Source organism: Spinacia oleracea, chromosome 2 (genome assembly GCF_020520425.1).
Source record: "Spinacia oleracea cultivar Varoflay chromosome 2, BTI_SOV_V1, whole genome shotgun sequence".
Classification (NCBI taxonomy): Eukaryota; Viridiplantae; Streptophyta; class Magnoliopsida; order Caryophyllales; family Amaranthaceae; genus Spinacia; species Spinacia oleracea.
The window spans coordinates 32,263,166-32,280,945 of record NC_079488.1 but is presented as its reverse complement, the minus strand read 5'-3'; the positions used below and the strand labels follow the sequence as shown (position 1 = coordinate 32,280,945).

Below are 17,780 nucleotides of genomic sequence, written 5' to 3'. Positions count from 1 at the left end.
GTGACCTGTTTTGCGAGGGTCTCACGAGCCCCCGAGTGATAACATTTGACTTAAGGGTCATCACTTGAAGTGTCGACATACCCCTCACGTGTAATTGGGATTTGTCAACTGATAGTATAGAAACTTCCTCACTTTGTCATTGGAAGGATCTAAAGGTACGTAGAAACTCCCTCACTTTGTCATTGGGAGTAGCTACAAATGTTTTCGAAATTAAAGCTGTAAAGTGTAATTGGGCCTGGCCAAGCCCAATCACGAGGTAAAACGTTTTTAAAGATTCTCATTTTCAAGGCTGGCTAAACGAGAAAACCCCCTTGTTTTTATAGGATGTAAAACGAAGGAAAATCCAGTACCCTTGTTTTTTATAGGAAGTAAAACGAAGGAAAATCCAGTAAAAGTTATCGCTGCAGCGACTAAGGACCTGCGCTGTTAGTGACGCAGACCCCGCCCGCTGAAGGTGGGCGAGCCTATCCTCTGAGGGGGACCCCCCGTCCGATAGAAGTGGACGAATCTGTTTGATGTTTTTGAGAATAAGGACCTACGCGGTTTGTGACGTAGACCCCGCCCACTGAAGGTGGCGAACCTTGTCCGCTGAGGGTGGACACCCCGTCCGCTAAAGTGGACGAATCTGTTCGAAATTTTAGAAAATAAGGACCTACGCGGTTTGTGACGTAGACCCCGCCCACTGAAGGTGGCGAACCTTGTCCGCTGAGGGTGGACACCCCGTCCGCTGAAGTGGACGAATATGTTTTGAAATTTTATTTTGTTTTGTCTTTTTTTTGAAAATAAGGACCTACGCTGTTTGTGACGTAGACCCCGCCCACTGAAGGTGGCGAACCTATTTTAAATTTGAAGATTTTATTTCTTTCGAAAACTGAGGACCTGCGCGGCTAGTGACGCAGACCCCGCCCGCTGAGGGTGGGCGAGACCATTTTGAATTTCTTATTTTGCCTATGTAGAAGGGCTTTTGTGATTACAACCTGTTGGTGGGTCGTAAGTTTTCCTGATTAGATGTGTCCACATTGTGTATATTTTTGTTTAACAATATTTTTTGACATATCCAAACATGTTATGGTGCGTGGCGCAGGCTGGGAATGTGATTTTGATTGCACGCTTTTTGTTGGAGTCCACTTTTCGTGAGCCCCCAAGTGTTGGGGCTCGTCGGTTGTTTTTCGCGTCTTGTAATCATGTTCGGGGTCACGCTCGTATGTGCGAGCGACCTCCTATAGTAGTGTGCTATTTTAGTGAAGCCGTGGAGTGCGACTTTAGCTTTCAGGCGACATCCGGTTTTGGCTTGGCCCGGATTATCCCTTTGACAGACAGACATTTTCTATTTGGAAAACCAATGACTTAACGACACATATTTTTGGTGTTTCGAAGAATGACCATGATATTTAACTTGCCTTTTTTGAAAAAGTGTACATGAGCGTTTTCCGAGATGAGTCTAAGTTTCGACCAAGTTCTATTATTTTTTTTTTTTTGCTTATTTGGGAGCTAAAGGTGCTTTGGGCTTGATCTTACTTGTAATAGGGCCTCGTGTTTTAGCAACACGGTTTTAAGTCCTTTCCTATTCCGTGTTTTTGTGAAATCTGGGCCTTGGGCTGCATTTTCAGCGCCCAAGCTCAGGCGTTAAAAATTTCGGCGCCCAGAGGTGGGCGCTGAAAGTTCTTTCCTGGTAATATTTGATTTTCGGATTTCTAAACACGTTTCCGAATGGGATCAGGATGTTTATTGGGTGCGTTCAGCTATATATAGGGGCTAGGTACGTCCTTATTTTCCACCACTCTCAAATTCTTTCTCTCTTTTTTGCCGTGCTCTAATTTATTTACTGCTTTTGCCATGTCGACCCCTACTTTCTCACTCCAACGGACTGTTAGGCGTTGGCTACGAGCCCTTACTCCCACAGAAAAAGCTTTGTTAAAAGAATACCACTTAGAGGCACTTTTAGGCTTACAACAAATTAATATTGATTATAATTTTCTGCATGCTGCCCTAAACTTTTGGGACTCCGATCATCATGTTTTTTCCTTTTGGGGCAATGAAATATGTCCTTTGCCTGATGAATTTGCTGCGATCCTTGGTTATCCTACTAATGCTACTCCTGTTAGCCCTGGCACTATTGAAGAGGGTAAAACAACCATAAGGGCTTTCCTAGGGCTAGATGATAACATGTTTGCTGAACTTGTCGTAGACGATAAGGTTAACTTGGCAAAACTCGTAAAACATCATTTTAGGCCTAGTAAGAATATGACCGAACAAAAATTGAACATTCGAGCCCTTGTATTTTGCTTGTTGAACCATTATTTGCTGTCAAATAATAATGGTGAGTTCGGTGACATAAGGTTGATCCCCTTGATTAGCCAGATGGAAAGTTGCTATTCTATTATGCCGTTGGTTGTTGCTGAGACTTTGCTGAGTGCGGATGAGCTGAAGAAGGATGCCAAATCCGAAACTTTTAAGGGAAGCCCCCTATTACTGCAGGCAATCTACTTTTTTTCTTTGCGCACATATACGCCACTTTTCTTTTTTTTGCCTGGGGCTGACTTTCAGCGCCCAGGGCTGGGCGCTGGAATATTCGGCGCCTGGTCCTGGGCGTTGAAACTGCGCCCCAGGAACCTTTTTTCTTTCTTTTCATTCTTTTGATTCGATCGTACCTGTTTTTGCAGATTTGGCTTGCGGAACGGCTTAGACTTTTGGAAGCTCCTGCCGATCCTAAACATTATCGCCCTATAGCTTTGGGTAACCGAAAATACTTGCACCAAGGCCAGGACGAGGCTGAATGGACCTCCTTTTTTACTTACGGCATTTGTTTTATTAAGTGGGTGGTACCATGGTGGGGTTTGACTACTATGACAGGGGGGTCTGATGTATCGGTTTATATTTCTTTGTTGGGGCTATCTTGTCCCATTTATATTTTCCCTTACCGAGTCATGCGTCAATATGGTTTAAGGCAGACTATCCCCTTTTCTGATACGGTACCACCTAAGGTCGACCTTTGCACAAACACGGGTCTTAGCGTGGGCTAGGTATTATGATGGTCTCCCGCGTTGGGCTGTAGCTACAAATGGGTTTGTGGGTCTTTCTGAAAACTATAAGTTGTGGATGAGTTCCGATGACAAGGATGTGAGGACCGAGGCTCGTAATGGAGAGCCGGCTGAGCTTTTGATACCTCGTATTCGTGTTAAGTATGAGGGTCTTGATTCTGCCAGACCTCGTACCTATAGTTTTAAGACTGTGAAAGCTCGTCCTGATCGAACGCGAAAGGAAGTTCTTCCCCGTTCCAGTGTCAGGCCTAAAAAGGTGCCTAACATGAAGGGGCCTGCTGTTGTTAAAAGAAATGCAAGCTCTCGCGGAGATCGTCGCCGGAACAATGTATGGGTTAGGAAGGCTCAGCCGCCTTTAGAAACAGTGGCTGGTCCAGTCGATGATAGTAATCCTTCTCCCACCACTGTTTGTGCCCTTAAGGCTGAGCAGGCTATAACTGAGAATGTTTCTAAAGCTTTGGCATCTTTGGAAGTTAGTGTCCAGGAGCCAGTTCTTATGGACATTGATATTGGGGCAGCGCAGAAGACTATGGGGATGGATCCTGCGAACATTGCTCTCTTCAAGACTTTATTTGATGATCTGGAAGAACTAGAGTAGTGTAGTTCTTTGCTAGGGTGTAAGTGCCCTATATTTATTTCAGTTGTGTTTGTTTTTATTCCTAGCACTTTGTTTTCCTTCTTATTATATTTTAATAAAGGCGTATTTTTAGTTTCCATTTAATTTTGTTTATATGTCTAACACTTTTTTACACAAAGAATATAATTTTGTTATTATTATTTGGACCGAATCCTTGGTAAGGATTGCCTACGTATCTTGTCAGAATCAGGTCGCGCGTAGTTCTTAGCTTTAGAATAAGTTCTAGTATGCCGGATTTCGGTAGATATGTCCCGAAGTGGAAACATATTACTTAATCGGTTAAATGAGCACTAGTAGAAAAAACCCCTGTTGCAGCCCCCTTGTTGCAGCGTACATGTATTAATACGCTTCAACAACTAGTTGGTCAACGCGGGTCAAACCATTTAAATGGTTGTTGCAGCGTACAATTTAATTGTTCCCTGCAAAAGTGTTTGTTGCAGCGTACATTTTAAAAGCCCCCTGCAATAGCCCGTTTTATTGCAGCGTACATTTAAAAGCCCCCTGCAATAACCCGGATAAAAAAATTCGCTGCAATATTATACTACGGAGTAATTCAGAACAAATTAAGCATCTCAAAACTTCAGCTCTCGCGCGCGCTCAACTCCCTTCTTCTTCCCCATAGCTTTCCCTGCGTCGCCCCCCTCAAAAAAAAAACCATTCCTGCGTCATCAATCTAGCTTCCTCGTCGAGTCGTCGGTGGTTCTGGCCTCCTCGCCAGTCGCCGGTGGGTCTCTTTTCTCGCCTCCTCTGCAGATGCCGTTTTGTTCAATTCATTTTTTTGAGTTCTGTGCTTCGTTTTAGGTTTTGTTCAATTTGTTTGTTCAATTCGTTTTAGGGTTTGTTCTATTCTTTTGTTCAATTCGTTTTTACGGTTCAATTCGTTTGTTCAATTCGTTTTTAGGGTTTGTTCAATTCGTTTTTTAGGGTTTATTCATAGATAAAGATGGGGCGGTGTTGGAATTAGAGAATGGTGGTGGTGGTGGTGGCGGTCGTGGTGGGGTGGAGCAGGGGAGGTGGGTTGACTGTTGTTAATTGCATTGTACGTACTATTGAAATGTGATTTTTCATGTTATAATTCTTTACCTTCATTTTTTATGGTCTTGTTGTATTTTCATCCTATCATTTCCAGAAGCTGTATTGATCATAAATCTCTGAAGCAAAGTGGTGACCTTTTCTCTGAGTTGTTCATTTGACGTTCACTTATTGTTGGATGTACCAAGAACACAATTGATGCTATTTTCTTACAAATTATGGGTGTTTGGAAATATTAACTCATTATGAAATGATGAAAGTAGAATATTTAGGCTTTTGCTTTGTATTATTTAAGTAGACCTTATGACCTAATTATCTTCCTTTCAGGCCACAGATTACTACGGAAAAGCTGTGCAGTTGAATTGGAATAGTCCCCAGGTTTTTTTCTTTTTGTATTTGGCTATTTTATCTTTTTACTACAATTCTTTAGATTTCTGTTCATTTTTGTCATTGTAACAATCTCATTGTTCCTTTCCAGGCGCTTAACAACTGGGGACTTGCACTGCAGGTAATATTTCTCATCTATACAGTGAGAAATGCAGAAAGGAAAGGCTGAGATGCATTTTTTTTACACTAGAAAGTTAGTGGCAGTACAATGCTCTCAGACTTTGGCTTTACCATTCCCTGTTTTGTGATACAGGAACTCAGTGCGATAGTCCCTGCTAAGGAAAAGCATAACATTGTTAAGACGGCAATTAGTAAGGTGCAAACATATTACTTGATAAACCCAAGATAACTAAATGATTTTAGGTGTGGGTTACATACGAAATTATGAATATTATTGAATCTTCACTATTATTTGATTCTCTGTAATATACCTTGATGCAGTTCCGTGCAGCAATTCAGTTGCAGTTTGACTTTCATAGGGCTATTTACAACCTCGGAACTGTTTTGGTTAGTCCTCAATTATTCTTTTCTGTTTTAGCAATGCTTGTCCAGTGCTTTCTTCTTTCTTTTATTATTATCATCCGGATATTGTGTTGTATTGAAGGGTTACACGGTCACTGAGATCGGATGATAAGGTGAGTTATGTATATTTTGGTTTTGCAGTATGGCTTAGCCGAGGACTTGCTAAGAATCGGGGGATCAGTCAGCCATAATGATATTTCGCCCAATGACTTGTATAGTCAGTGCGCTGTCTATATTGCAGCTGCTCACGCATTGAAGCCAAATTACTCGGTAAGCTCTCTGCAATTCTGGTTTCTCATCTTCACCCTCCCTGCCTCTTCAGCGGTCCTCACGAAACATTGATGCGGGTAGGCTTGTATACACCTCAACCTTCCTAAATCTGCTTTGGTAGAATTCTTGGTGGGTGTTTTTTTGTCTCTTGAAATTGGACCTATTGGGCTCTTGCGCTTTGTATTTTTCATCCTGATACAACTTTCAAGCTCAGAATATTATTGGAGAAATGCAAGGAAAAATTATAACGCAAAATCATTATGCTAGGCCAATGTATTCCTATTGCAAACAGTTGCATCATATCTGTTTTCTCTGACGAGGTTTCTTGTTGAGTTGTAATTTTGACAGTTTTTTTGGTTTTGCTTTTAAACTTGTAGGTCTACCGCAGTGCACTGAGGCTAGTCCGTTCTATGGTAAGAGTGCTTTACATAAAATCAACAGAAAGTGTACATAGTTCTAGTTACATTTCAGCATTTTACGTGACTGTAAAAACCACATTCTACTTTCCATTTAGTTATCCTCAATGCTAGTTTGACCCTCTCCCCACCCCTCAATAGGTAATCCCTTTACGGCTTTACCCGAATCAAATTATCAAGTACTTTGTGTATGTTTAAGGACACTCCCAGAGCTTTGATCAACTTTCACCTTTCATGAATGTCAAGTGAAAACATATCAAGGAATATAGTAGAGACGTTCCTTAAAATTCTGTTTCCGAAGCTTGACCTTTTAGGGACAGAAATTATGGTTCAATTGATATTTGTTTGATTTAGTTCTCTACTCTAGTTACTCTAGTTGCTTCTGGAGATAATCCAGTGTTTCAAGGAAGAGGGCGGGGAGGGGGGGAGGGGGGGGGGGGGGGAAAGAGGAAATGTTCTTGCAGACAAAACATGCACCTTTATGCATTTTCATATATAGTGGTTTGTGTTGCTCCCTGACGTTAACACAAGGCTTCTCCTTTTGCAGTGTGTTAAGTCATGATTTGTTCTAAATCTCTCTTATCTATTTTTCAGCTTCCTTTGCCCTATCTTAAAGTGGGATATCTGACGGCTCCACCTCCAGGAAATCCAATAGGCCCCCATAGTGATTGGAAGCGGACACAATTTGTCCTTAACCATGAGGGTCTTTATCAGGTAATTTCACTATCTCCTGGCTTGGGAAGGAAAGTGAATATTTAATCAGACACTCCAGGATGTTAGACAGGCAATATTTAATCAGACACTTCAGGTGTTGTGCTTTCCATGGCTCAGTTGCATTGCGTTTAGAGCATTGTTTAGCTAAATAATCCTATTTTTCTAAACATCTTTCCATGTGATATCTTTTCATATAGTAACAAATACATTTCTTTGATGAAAACTATATGGGAAGTTCTACATCCTGACCTCTTCGTTTGGGAAATTCTACATGGTGGAAACTAAAAAGTTTCATTTTCTTGGTAATGGCTTAATACACTAAGTGTCGTTATCAACTAAAGTTATGGCTAACCCACCACTAATTTACCATATTTCTGACCCTAAATATAATTACTAACCTACCCTCTAGTTAATACACCTCACTCCAAGTCTCCCACCACCACCCACCATCCAAACCAACCTAACCACCCCACGCCACCACCTGACCCCACCGACCAGTCCAACCCCATCGCGCTACCTGACCCCACCACCGCACCCACCACTCTACCACCCAATCTCACCACTTCTTCTCTCCATCTTCACCAACAAGGCAACAACCACACGCAGCCCACGTCTCCGCTGGCAAGCCAGTTTAGCTATCAACGAGCTATTCCCCAGCCAATCTGTTCAGCGAACCAGCCAACCAATTCAAATGCAAACTTGGCAACATCAAAAGAATCGAGATGTCTTTTTCTTCTTCTTCTCATGGATCTGACAAAGCTGACTCGGAGAAATCGGCTTGGCCTCTCCAGCAACAGCTTCCCCAGTCCAACCTCGTTTATATTCAACAATTTAACTTCTATAAATAGATCGTTTTTGCAGAACAATAATTTTTTTGGGTCCCTTTAATTTATTTATTTTCCACCATGTAAAATTTTCCAAACCAGTAGACCACCATGTAGAATTTCCCAAATTATATTGATTGTTGTTTGTCTTTGTTTTCCAACGTCTTGCAGTGAAGTTAGCAATGCCTCTCTTTCTCCCTTTCTCTATCTTGACTTGAGAAACTTGCAAGGATACTGTATTGTACTCGTTTCATCCTTGGGGTTGATTTAGCATCTGAAAGTTACTTTAGTTGGAATTTTCACCTATGGATACTTGCGATGGAGAGCTATCAAGTTCTTGTTATATGGTAGTTTCTTTAATTGGTTTTCTAAAATTTATGGGGACCTATCTATTGCTGTGTGTAACTAAGATAGATATCTCTTGAGATTTTCTCAATTATATGTGGAGACATGACATTCATCTTGACTCAGGCAGTTGGATAATGGTATAGATTATGGAGATATGTTGAGATATTTGACCATTGTGCAATCTGATGGATGGTTGAAAGTAATGTTTCTTACTGAACCACCCCTTTCTAATGCAGATTGTATCCGAACAAAAGACATCACGGCAGAGTCTTTCTAGCAAGCAAGTAGATGGGCCAAATATAAAAAATAGAGCCGTCAAAGTTGACATCCCTGACATTGTTTCAGTGTCAGCATCTGCTGATCTTACTTTACCACCTGGGGCTGGACTCTTCATTGACACAATACACGGACCTGTATACTTGGTTAGCAACTTCTTTTACCTTTTATATCTGCATTTTCCATACATCTCAATGATTCTTTTTCCTCAATGTCTTTTTATTTTTTTATTTTGACATAGGGTTAAATTTACTGAAATGAAAAAGTTTTACAAACTAAACAAAAAATTAAGGTCCTTATAGACCATTACATATATTACGAAACAAACTAAATGCATAAGCTTAACATTCACAAGGGTAGCCGGCTCTTTCCATAGCGGTCCTTGATTGTTTCTCAATTTGTTATGACGATAACTGGAAATTTGGCCTTATAACGCTGCTGTTCTCTCACTGGACATCTTAGGTAGCTGACTCGTGGGAATCTTTGGATGGTTGGCTGGATGCAATTCGTTTAGTTTACACAATTTTTGCTCGAGGTAAGAGTGATGTTTTGGCTGGTGTAATCACTGGATGATTAGTCTTTGACTCTTTGTTAAATGTATTAATTGTATTATCGGTACGCTTTCTTTTCCCTTTTAATTGGGTTGTGTAGCATAGAAATGTTTAATCACAGAAATCAATGTATATTATGTAGAATTTCCTGAGGAAATCAATTTTTTATATGCTTAGTTTTGACTTTCTAGAACTCATTCCAATCCATTTATGCATATTTAAGGCTCATTGTGTCGTTATAGGTCATATTTAGGCTAAAGTGCCATTTTCGCTCCCAACTTTGAACTTAAGAACCTAATGACTCATTTTAAACTTATTATATGATAAATATGCTTAGTTTTAAGTTTCTAAGACTTATTCTAATCTATTTATGCACATTTAATGCTTGTTTTATCGTTATAGGTCATATTTAGGCTAAAATGAGGCATTTTCGCTCCTAACTTTAAAATAAAGAACCTAAGCACGCATTTTAAACTTAATACATGTTTAATATGCATAATTTTAACTTTATAAGACTCGTTCCAATCCATTTATGCATATTTAAGGCTCATTGTGTCGTTTTAGGTCATATTTAGGCTAAAATGACATTTTCGCTCCCAACTTTGAACTTAAGAACCTAAGGACTCATTTTTAAATTATTATATGATTAATAAGCTTAGTTTTGAGTTTCTAGGACTTATTCTAATCTACTTATACCCATTTAATGCTTGTTTGATCGTTATAGGTCATATCTAGGCTAAAATAAGGCATTTTCGCTCCCAACTTTAAAATAAAGAACATAAGGACTCATTTAAAACTTATTACATGTTTAATATGCATAATTTTAACGATCTAAGACTCGTTCCAATCTATTTATGCACCTATAGGCTCATTGGGTCGTTATAGGTCATATTTAGGCTAAAATGACATTTTCGCTCCCAACTTTGAACTAAAGAACTTAAGGACTCATTTTAGACTATTAGGACATTGTCATTAGTTTCTTGAATGTTAAAATGTGATATTTAATTTGTATTTAATCTAATGTTTAATTTAAATTTCTGTTTTTGTAAAGGTCTACACTCCGAGGATTGCGCCTTATGCGAGGAATTTGATGTGGTTCGTGAGCAATGGGCTAAGTTTTTTACCAACAAGTATTTATTATTGGCTTTAGCGCGCTTGATCGAGTTGGTTTAGTTGTTATAGAATAAATTTTATATTAAAATGTATGTTTATGTTGAAATTGGAACATATATTTAAATGTAATATGTGCACTTTGGTTTTGGGATATATAGTATACAAAACTCCAGTTGTTGTTTTTATATTTGTTATACAGGTTGCGTTATTCTATTATTGTTTTGACAGGTTTCTATATTTGGTGCAAGGCACTCTAGGTATCCCTAAACAAAATTAGAATTTTCCCGCCAAAAGTGCTTTTTTGCAGCGTACATATATGTTGTACGCTGCAACAAGGGAAAAAAATTTCGCGAAAATTCAGACTTGTTGCAGCGTACAAATAAATGTACGCTGCAAAAAATTGAGTAATTCAGACTTGTTGCAGCGTACAAATAAATGTACGCTGCAAAAAGTTGGGTCTGTTGCAGCGGGCTTTTATATGTACGCTGCAACAAGTCCAAAATTTTGCCAATTTTTTGGCACTTGTTGCAGCGTACATCTAAAAGCCCGCTGCAACAAATCACTTTTTGCAGCGAACATTGTACGCTGCAACAAGTTCAGACTTGTTGCAGGCCCCCCAGTTGCAGCATACGATGTACGCTGCAACAGGGGTCTAAAAGCCCGCTGCAATAAGGGTTTTTTCTACTAGTGGAGTGAAGTATTTGCCATTATTTTCATCTGCCGTTTTCCATAGGTTGCGTAAAATTTGACCAATTTGTTGGTAAACCTATTTGGATACGTACTGTACCCCCCAAGTGTTCGTTATTTTTCCGTTGTGTGCGGATAAAAGGACGAGCACTTTTCGAAAACAAGGAAAACTTTTGGCAGGCAGAGAGTTTCAACGCCCAGGCTGGGGCGTCAGAAATTTCGACGCCCAGCCCTGGGCGCTGAAAATAACTTGGACGGTCAATTTTGACGTTTTGCTTCACATGTTCTTGCGTATATTTGTATTTCGTTTTTTGTGCGTTGATATTTTGCTTCATAGTTAAAGTTAATTTTGAGGCTGTTTTGGAGGTTTTTTGACTGTTAGCGTGAAACGCATTTTTGTCCAGATTAATTTTTTCTATTGGTGACTCAAAACAGTTTTGAAAATGGAGTTAGGGTGCAGAACTTATGAAGATCTTTGTGGAGGGTATGATGGAATCTTATGTGAAAGCTGTTGGTGGATTCTACGTTTTATGAATTTATTTTTTGGTAACATTTGCATTGGTTTTAAATTTTTGATTTCTTTTTTATTTTGGGTTGCATGGGTTGGCTCTCATGATGACATTGGTTGGCTTTTTAGGTTTTGAGGATGGGATAGTGTGGTTTATTTTGTGGGTTTCGGGAACTGGTTCACATGGCATTATTTCAAAACCGAGTGGGCTTTGTTTGTTGGGCCTATAGTGGGACGCTTCTTTATTTTTTATTTTGCAAGTACATTTGGTGTTTATTTAGTGTTAGAATAAAATTTTTAGGAAAAATATTACGCCTTTATTGATTTGGAAAGTAAGGAAAACACTGAAATAAAACTGACCCATATTCTAAAGGGCCTTAGGACCATCTAAAGTCTCTATTATTTTTTTCTATCAATCTAAAGAACTACTAGGCGCTTTTTACTAATGGTGCTCTATGTGGCTCAAGCCTGGGGTTTAGTCTCATAAAACTTCGGTCCTTCACCGGTACTCATCTTGAATTCCATTCCTTTTGCGTTGACCCACTGATATTTCTTCACCCATCCGTTCCCGACCTCTTCTAGTGTCGATGCAGGAGAGATTAACCGGGTTGGATAGAAACTTTCATCTTGTAAAGCTAGGGTAGTCATCGCAGTCTCATTCTCCACAGACCTCGATTCGTTAAACAATGTCCATAGAGCCTGGTTGTCCAATATTTCAGCTGTTTTAGTCTTGGTGGGGTGGGGTGCCTCATCCAAGGTGTGGCAGTCATGGAAAATTTCAAATCCGGGTTTCAGCAAGCCATCCTGAACGAAGGGTTCAGGGAAATCACAGCATGGGTGTTCTTCTCCTTCCCGAACAAACATCCCGTTAAGGGTCCTTTGATATGGGGGAAGGAGGGTGGTTTGTTTGGCTTTGTTAAGGCGTAGCCTAGATAGGCGGTCAGCAATATCTTCCTCCGTTGGTTCATAACCTAAGCCAAAGGGAGTAGATTTGTCGGGAAAAGGATGGAATGTGCATTCCTTCTTCCTTATGCCCAATGGGGTTCTTGGGAAATAACCTTGAGCCAACAGCATTCTAGGGATGACTCGGGATGCATGCGGGTCTAGGAATGCTGGATCATAATCTTCGATGAACTGGATTGCTTCTTCCATTTGAAACCCATAAAGGTCATCTGCAGTCTCGGCCGTTCCAACCATAGTACAACTGACGTCGAGAGGAGGGGCGCGGATTTCTAGTATTACCCCGTTATGGTTAAGCTTAACCATTTGGTGCAAGGTTGAAGCCACACCTCCTAAGTCATGTAGCCAAGGTCGCCCCAAGAGGAGGTTGAAAGTGGGCTTGATGTCGATTATTTGAAACTCCGTGGTGCGTGCCACAGGCCCAGTTTGTATGGTAAGGTTGATTTTTCCCAACACAGGCCTTCGGGAGTTATCATAAGCTCGTACCCCTTGTGAGGAGGTTTGGAAGTCATCGCTTCCTAGCCCCAAGCAATGGGCGGTTCGCAATGGGCAGACATTATCTACGAGCGCTAGGGGGATGTTTTGTCCTTTGCATCCAACCACTAAGTAAAGGGCTTTATTGTGAGCACCCCCCTCTTTGGGTAAGTGTTTATCAGTGAAAACTATGGCTTTTTCTCCGGCATCTCTCGTGACATGGCTAACTAATGAGTCAGGTGTGATATCTGTGGGTACTGAGATGAGGTCAAGTGAGCGAATAAGCTTTTCGCGATGTTCCTTTGAAGTACACATAAGATCCCAGATGGTAATCTCAGCCTTGGTTCTTTTCAGTTGTTTCAGGAGAGGATTTTCAATGACTTCCGCGACGGTGGCGTGCCGCCCGTTCTCAGGAGTTTGCCTTACCGGGATGTCGCCCATAGGAGGTGGGTGAATATCCGGTTGGTATATCCTTCCGGATCGGGTGAGGTTATCGACCTCGGGCTCCTGAGGGGTGGTGTCAATGTGAGCATACCCGGGCCAAGTTTCAGTGAAGAGGTCCTGGCCCGAGACTTGAGATAGGTAAATATCTTCAGCATCATCGTTCCACACCGCACACTTCCCCCTCGATTCGATCCATAGGTACCACAGCGAGTGGTGCACCTTGAGGTGTAATATACACCGTGGGGTCGAAATTCTCTGGTTGGTCGAGAGAGATGTGACAAGAGCCGAGTGGGCTCTTGTTGTTGTTGGGCTTGCCAACGTTAGGGAGAGGTATTACTTCATCCTCTATAATGTCCTGGATCGTATGTTTTAGATACCAGCAGTTTTCAGTGTCATGCCCATTTCCTTGATGGAATTTGCAGTAAGTACCTTCGACCCAATATTTGTTTTTGACAGGAGGGTCGCGGGTGGGGCCTATAGGTCTCAACTTTCCTTGATTGGTTAGTCTTTCAAAGCCTTGTACCAAAGTTGACCCGAGTGGGGCAAACTTTCGGTCTCGGACCCATCTTCGGGCGGGAGCCTCTTCTACAGCATGGACTTCTTGGGTTTGGGGTGTGTTACCCCGATTATAGGTGTTGGTCTTATATGCAGGTTTGCTCTGTATGGTTTTGGCGAGGTCGTCCTCGATTTTTATTCCCACATCATAAACTCTTTTGAAAGTGTCGAGTCCCAGGTACCTAAGGTGTTGTCTGTAAGCCGGGTCTAAGTTATCAATGAATTTTTGGACCAATTCTGTTTCGGGAGGCCTATTGATTAGCTGGGCCGCCTGGTCCCTCCATCTAGCAAAGTAGGTTGTGAAACCCTCATTTTTCTTTTGGAAGAGAACTTCCAGCTCGCGCATGGTGACTTGGAAATCCATGTTCGACGAGTATTGCTTGATGAAGAAATTGACAAAGTCTTCCCAGGTGGGAAGAGCTTAGGGTCCTGGTGATAGTACCATTTGAGCGGCACAGGTTCCAAGGACAAAGGAAAGGCAGGTAGGTACATGGACTTGTCCACGCCTTTCAAGTTCATGGTATTCACAAAGCTCAGTAGATTATCACGGGGGTTGTCCGTGGCCTTGAACTTTGGTAAGTCAGATGAACTGAACTTTTCTAGTAATTTGCCAGAAAAAGGTTCAGGCTCGAGGGAGAAGTATTTGCTCCCCATGGTTTGCTGTAGGACCATTTTTTCGATCCTCTTCTCGTTTTCGAGGTCATTTTTGGCTTGCGCTGCCGCTAAGGCTTCATTTTCCATTTTCAGTTGGCCCATGAGTTGGGTCATTTGGACCATCTGGTCTCGCAAATCTTCGATGGAGATGTTTGGAGGTGCGAATCGAGGTTGGGGAAGCGGAGATCCTTGAAATGAGGGACGACGGACAGAGCTTGGAGTTACTAAACCTGGTGTTGGTGATGTATCTTCGAGACGCACTAGCCGTTGATTCCCTGATCGGCACCAAGTGGCAGGACCAGTCCTAGGCATAAGATAAGCTAAAGTTTAGGTTCCCAAAGTTTTAGGAATTACTTAGTCTAGACTTCGACTCTCTACATTGGTTTTTCACTTTTTCGCTCTTTCTTCTGTCGGTACACTTTTTGGGGGTTTTTTTTATTTTTTTATTTTGGTCATTCTTTGGATTTTCGAAACACTTGCCTGTGTGACATTCATAGTTGTTAGCATGTTCGGTTTTGGTGCCGAGCATTGCCGTCGTAGGAGGCCTAACGACGACACAAAGAGTTGTTAATTTTTCGCGAGTCGCCTTTTGAAATCGAGTGCTTTTCTTACGCCCTCGTAGCAATTCTTTTGATGAAAATTTTTTGTGCTACGTACTTTCTTTTTGGTTGGGCACCGAGGCTGCTGCGCCTGACCATAAAGTCAAGCAGCAACTTCAGCGCCCAGCAGTGGGCGTGAGAAATTTTGGCGCCCAGCCAGGGGCGTTGAAAATGCGTCTCTGGCTGGTTCTCGTTTTCTGTTTTCTGTTTATGCGACTTCGATTTGCGTGCTTGCCTAATAACGTCCTTTACGCGTGACAGCGTTTGTGGGATTCGTTACAGGCCATCCCGAGCGTCGCTTGTTTTGTGGCGATCATTCGGGTTTGCGGAACACGTGCTTCGGTATAACTCTTTGGAAAATTAGTCTATGAATGTTTGGGCAATTTTTAAGGTCATTGGTTTTCTAGGATAGTTTGTCACACACAATCACATATTTCGCTACACATAACTACATTACAAGCATGGATTTGAAAATTAAATATGCCACGTAGTTTATGATAGGCTTCTATGGGTAGTATTTGCGCCTGGCTTGGTACCGCTTCTATCGTAGATCCAACACATGCCCCGGTCGAGGTAGTGTCTTCAACAGACGAATTTCGCTCAAGAGGCCAACCCGCAAGTGCAAGCCAAGGGGGCATGCAGGCGAGAGGGACCTAATGAGCGAGCGATTGGGTTTCGGGATAGGTGTACTACCTGCACAAGTACCGAGTGGGAAACATGCGCGGCGTATGCACCCCCCTATTGGAGAAAAAAGGTATCCTTAGTCCCAACTCCCGAGGGAGCCGAGATTCGTTATGATGTTCTGCCCGTTCACATTAATATGCTGAATTTCAGGTCGTCCCAACTTGATGGGGAAATAAACGCGGGGTAGGATCGTTTCACCCTTCGGCTATTTTGATTACCTACAAGCACGAGTATTTCCTTCACTATCCCCAGTGGAGTCGCCACTGTGAGGAGGTCGAAAAAGCGCGAGGCTAATGCGTGACCTGTCCCTCGTGGGTGTGACGATTCTTTTTATTCAATCAAGTGTAATTGGATTTCCTGTGAGTATACACCCAATTGACTAGTAATATAGGAGTCGCCATTCAGTTTTTAACGACAATGAGAAAAACTGACAAAACCCGGTTATCGTGACATAAAGGGAGTGCAATTATGTTTGACCACGATGGCCGTAGGTTCCCCTGTGATCCCTGGTGTGGGGATCTCTCAATATACACCCGCAAGGTAGAGATTGAGGGTTCGGGGGACTGTAACTACCGAGAGGAGTAATTCGCTCGTCGATAACTCCAGAGGCAGGATATCCTTACTAGCTCAGCATAAATAATTGAAGGGATATGCGTTAACTATTCAACTAATCTGAATTGATTTTAGCAATATGCAACATATAATACTAATTCGATCGTGATTATCTGATTTAAATAGCATTAAGGGACCTAGCATGATAATCCGATTTCCCAAAAGTATTATATTTATGAGGCGTGATAGAACAATCATATTAGGTTAGTTTAACAGTTCATAAAAAGGGCGAGGAAAGCAGTTAAATCATCGAAAAGGGACACATTACGACGCACCCTTGAGAGGTGCGTCAGGGTTCTCAGAAAACTAACCACTTTGACTTTGCTATTTCTCCTTTTTATTTAACGAATCTCGATTATGGGACAGGATACGTTCTGTTCGATTTATGGATCGATTGCGACAGAACGCGTGAACAGTTTCGCAGCGAGAGGCTTAGGCTAAGGGGCTTAGAGTCAATACTCAGAATATATTATGTGTTGTTGTGTGTTCTTTCACGTCGAAACTAGGGGTCTATTTATAGGGAAGAGTTCGTGGAAAGATAGAATTGCAGAGTTCTAATCCACAAAGAATTAGGAAAAGAAACGTGCCCAGGTATTTTCAGCGCCCAGGCCTGGGCGCCGAAGATTTCGGCGCCCAGATCTAGGCGTTGAAAATAGGGTCTGGGCAGTTTTTGTTTAGTCAGATTCGGATTCTAAAATCCGTAGAGTTTGAGATCAATTTGGGTCTCTTAGCACGTATCAATTTGTGACGGAATGCGTCTAGGCCCGTTACGAACTCTAGGCTCGTTAGGATTTAAATTAATACGTAACTCTTATTTCCGAACCCTATTAGGAATAGGATTCTCGCGGTTTTCTATCTCATTTAGGACTTATGTTGGAATGCAACACCTAATTTTGACAGGTTTCTATCTTTTATGATTTTGTCACTTTTAGAATCTACCTTTTACGGCAATTACTATTTTTAGCGGGTTTCCATAAATAGCAGGTTTCGGGTGGAATGAAATGGGGAGTCGAGATTCGTTTATTTTATAGGAGATGCGTTTTCAAGTGGAGTTCTTATGCTTTCATCATCGAACCTTTCCCTTGCGGGAATGGGGACAAAAATAGGTGTCTACACCTGCATGTCATGGATCCGGTATGTTCCGTCTCGAACTTCCTCGTAAATCTCGTATGGACCTTCCTAAGTAGGAGTGAGTTTTCCTTGTTCATTGGCGCGTCCGACGGCTTCCATTTTCCTAAGCATAAAATCTCCAACTTTTAATATTCTTCTAGAGACCCTTTTGTTGTACTCCCTAGTCATTCGGAGTTTGTATAGTTGCTAGCGCAGAGCCGCGTTTCCTCTTGTTTCTGGCAAGAAATCCAGGGCTGCTTTCATCATTTCCCAATTGGCGTCTTCATTAAATAACATGACGCGCAGAGTTGGTTCACACATTTCAATGGGTAGGACGGCCTCAGCTCCATAAGCTAACAAGA

At 41.7% G+C, this 17,780-nt stretch overlaps 1 protein-coding gene across 1 annotated transcript; it reads left to right on the top strand.

Annotated features, from left to right (window-relative positions):
- Positions 1 to 4,645: 4,645 nt before the first annotated feature.
- LOC130467326 (protein HLB1-like) lies at positions 4,646 to 10,253 on the top strand. Its single transcript, XM_056835809.1, has 11 exons — positions 4,646 to 4,717; positions 5,038 to 5,088; positions 5,189 to 5,218; positions 5,351 to 5,413; positions 5,539 to 5,604; positions 5,761 to 5,889; positions 6,267 to 6,302; positions 6,900 to 7,019; positions 8,428 to 8,613; positions 8,930 to 9,002; positions 10,070 to 10,253. Exons 1-11 carry the CDS (start codon positions 4,646 to 4,648, stop codon positions 10,189 to 10,191), a joined length of 948 nt encoding a protein of 315 aa, XP_056691787.1. The 3' UTR covers positions 10,192 to 10,253.
- Positions 10,254 to 17,780: the final 7,527 nt, after the last annotated feature.

Bases quoted from the DNA above. Each gene is read 5' to 3' on its own strand.
- LOC130467326 (XM_056835809.1), top strand. From the start codon at position 4,646: ATGGTGGTGGTGGTGGTGGCGGTCGTGGTGGGGTGGAGCAGGGGAGGT. The intron at 5,414-5,538 runs GTGCAAACATAT...ACCTTGATGCAG, and splicing joins TTAAGACGGCAATTAGTAAG to TTCCGTGCAGCAATTCAGTT. The intron at 5,890-6,266 runs GTAAGCTCTCTG...TTAAACTTGTAG, and splicing joins CATTGAAGCCAAATTACTCG to GTCTACCGCAGTGCACTGAG.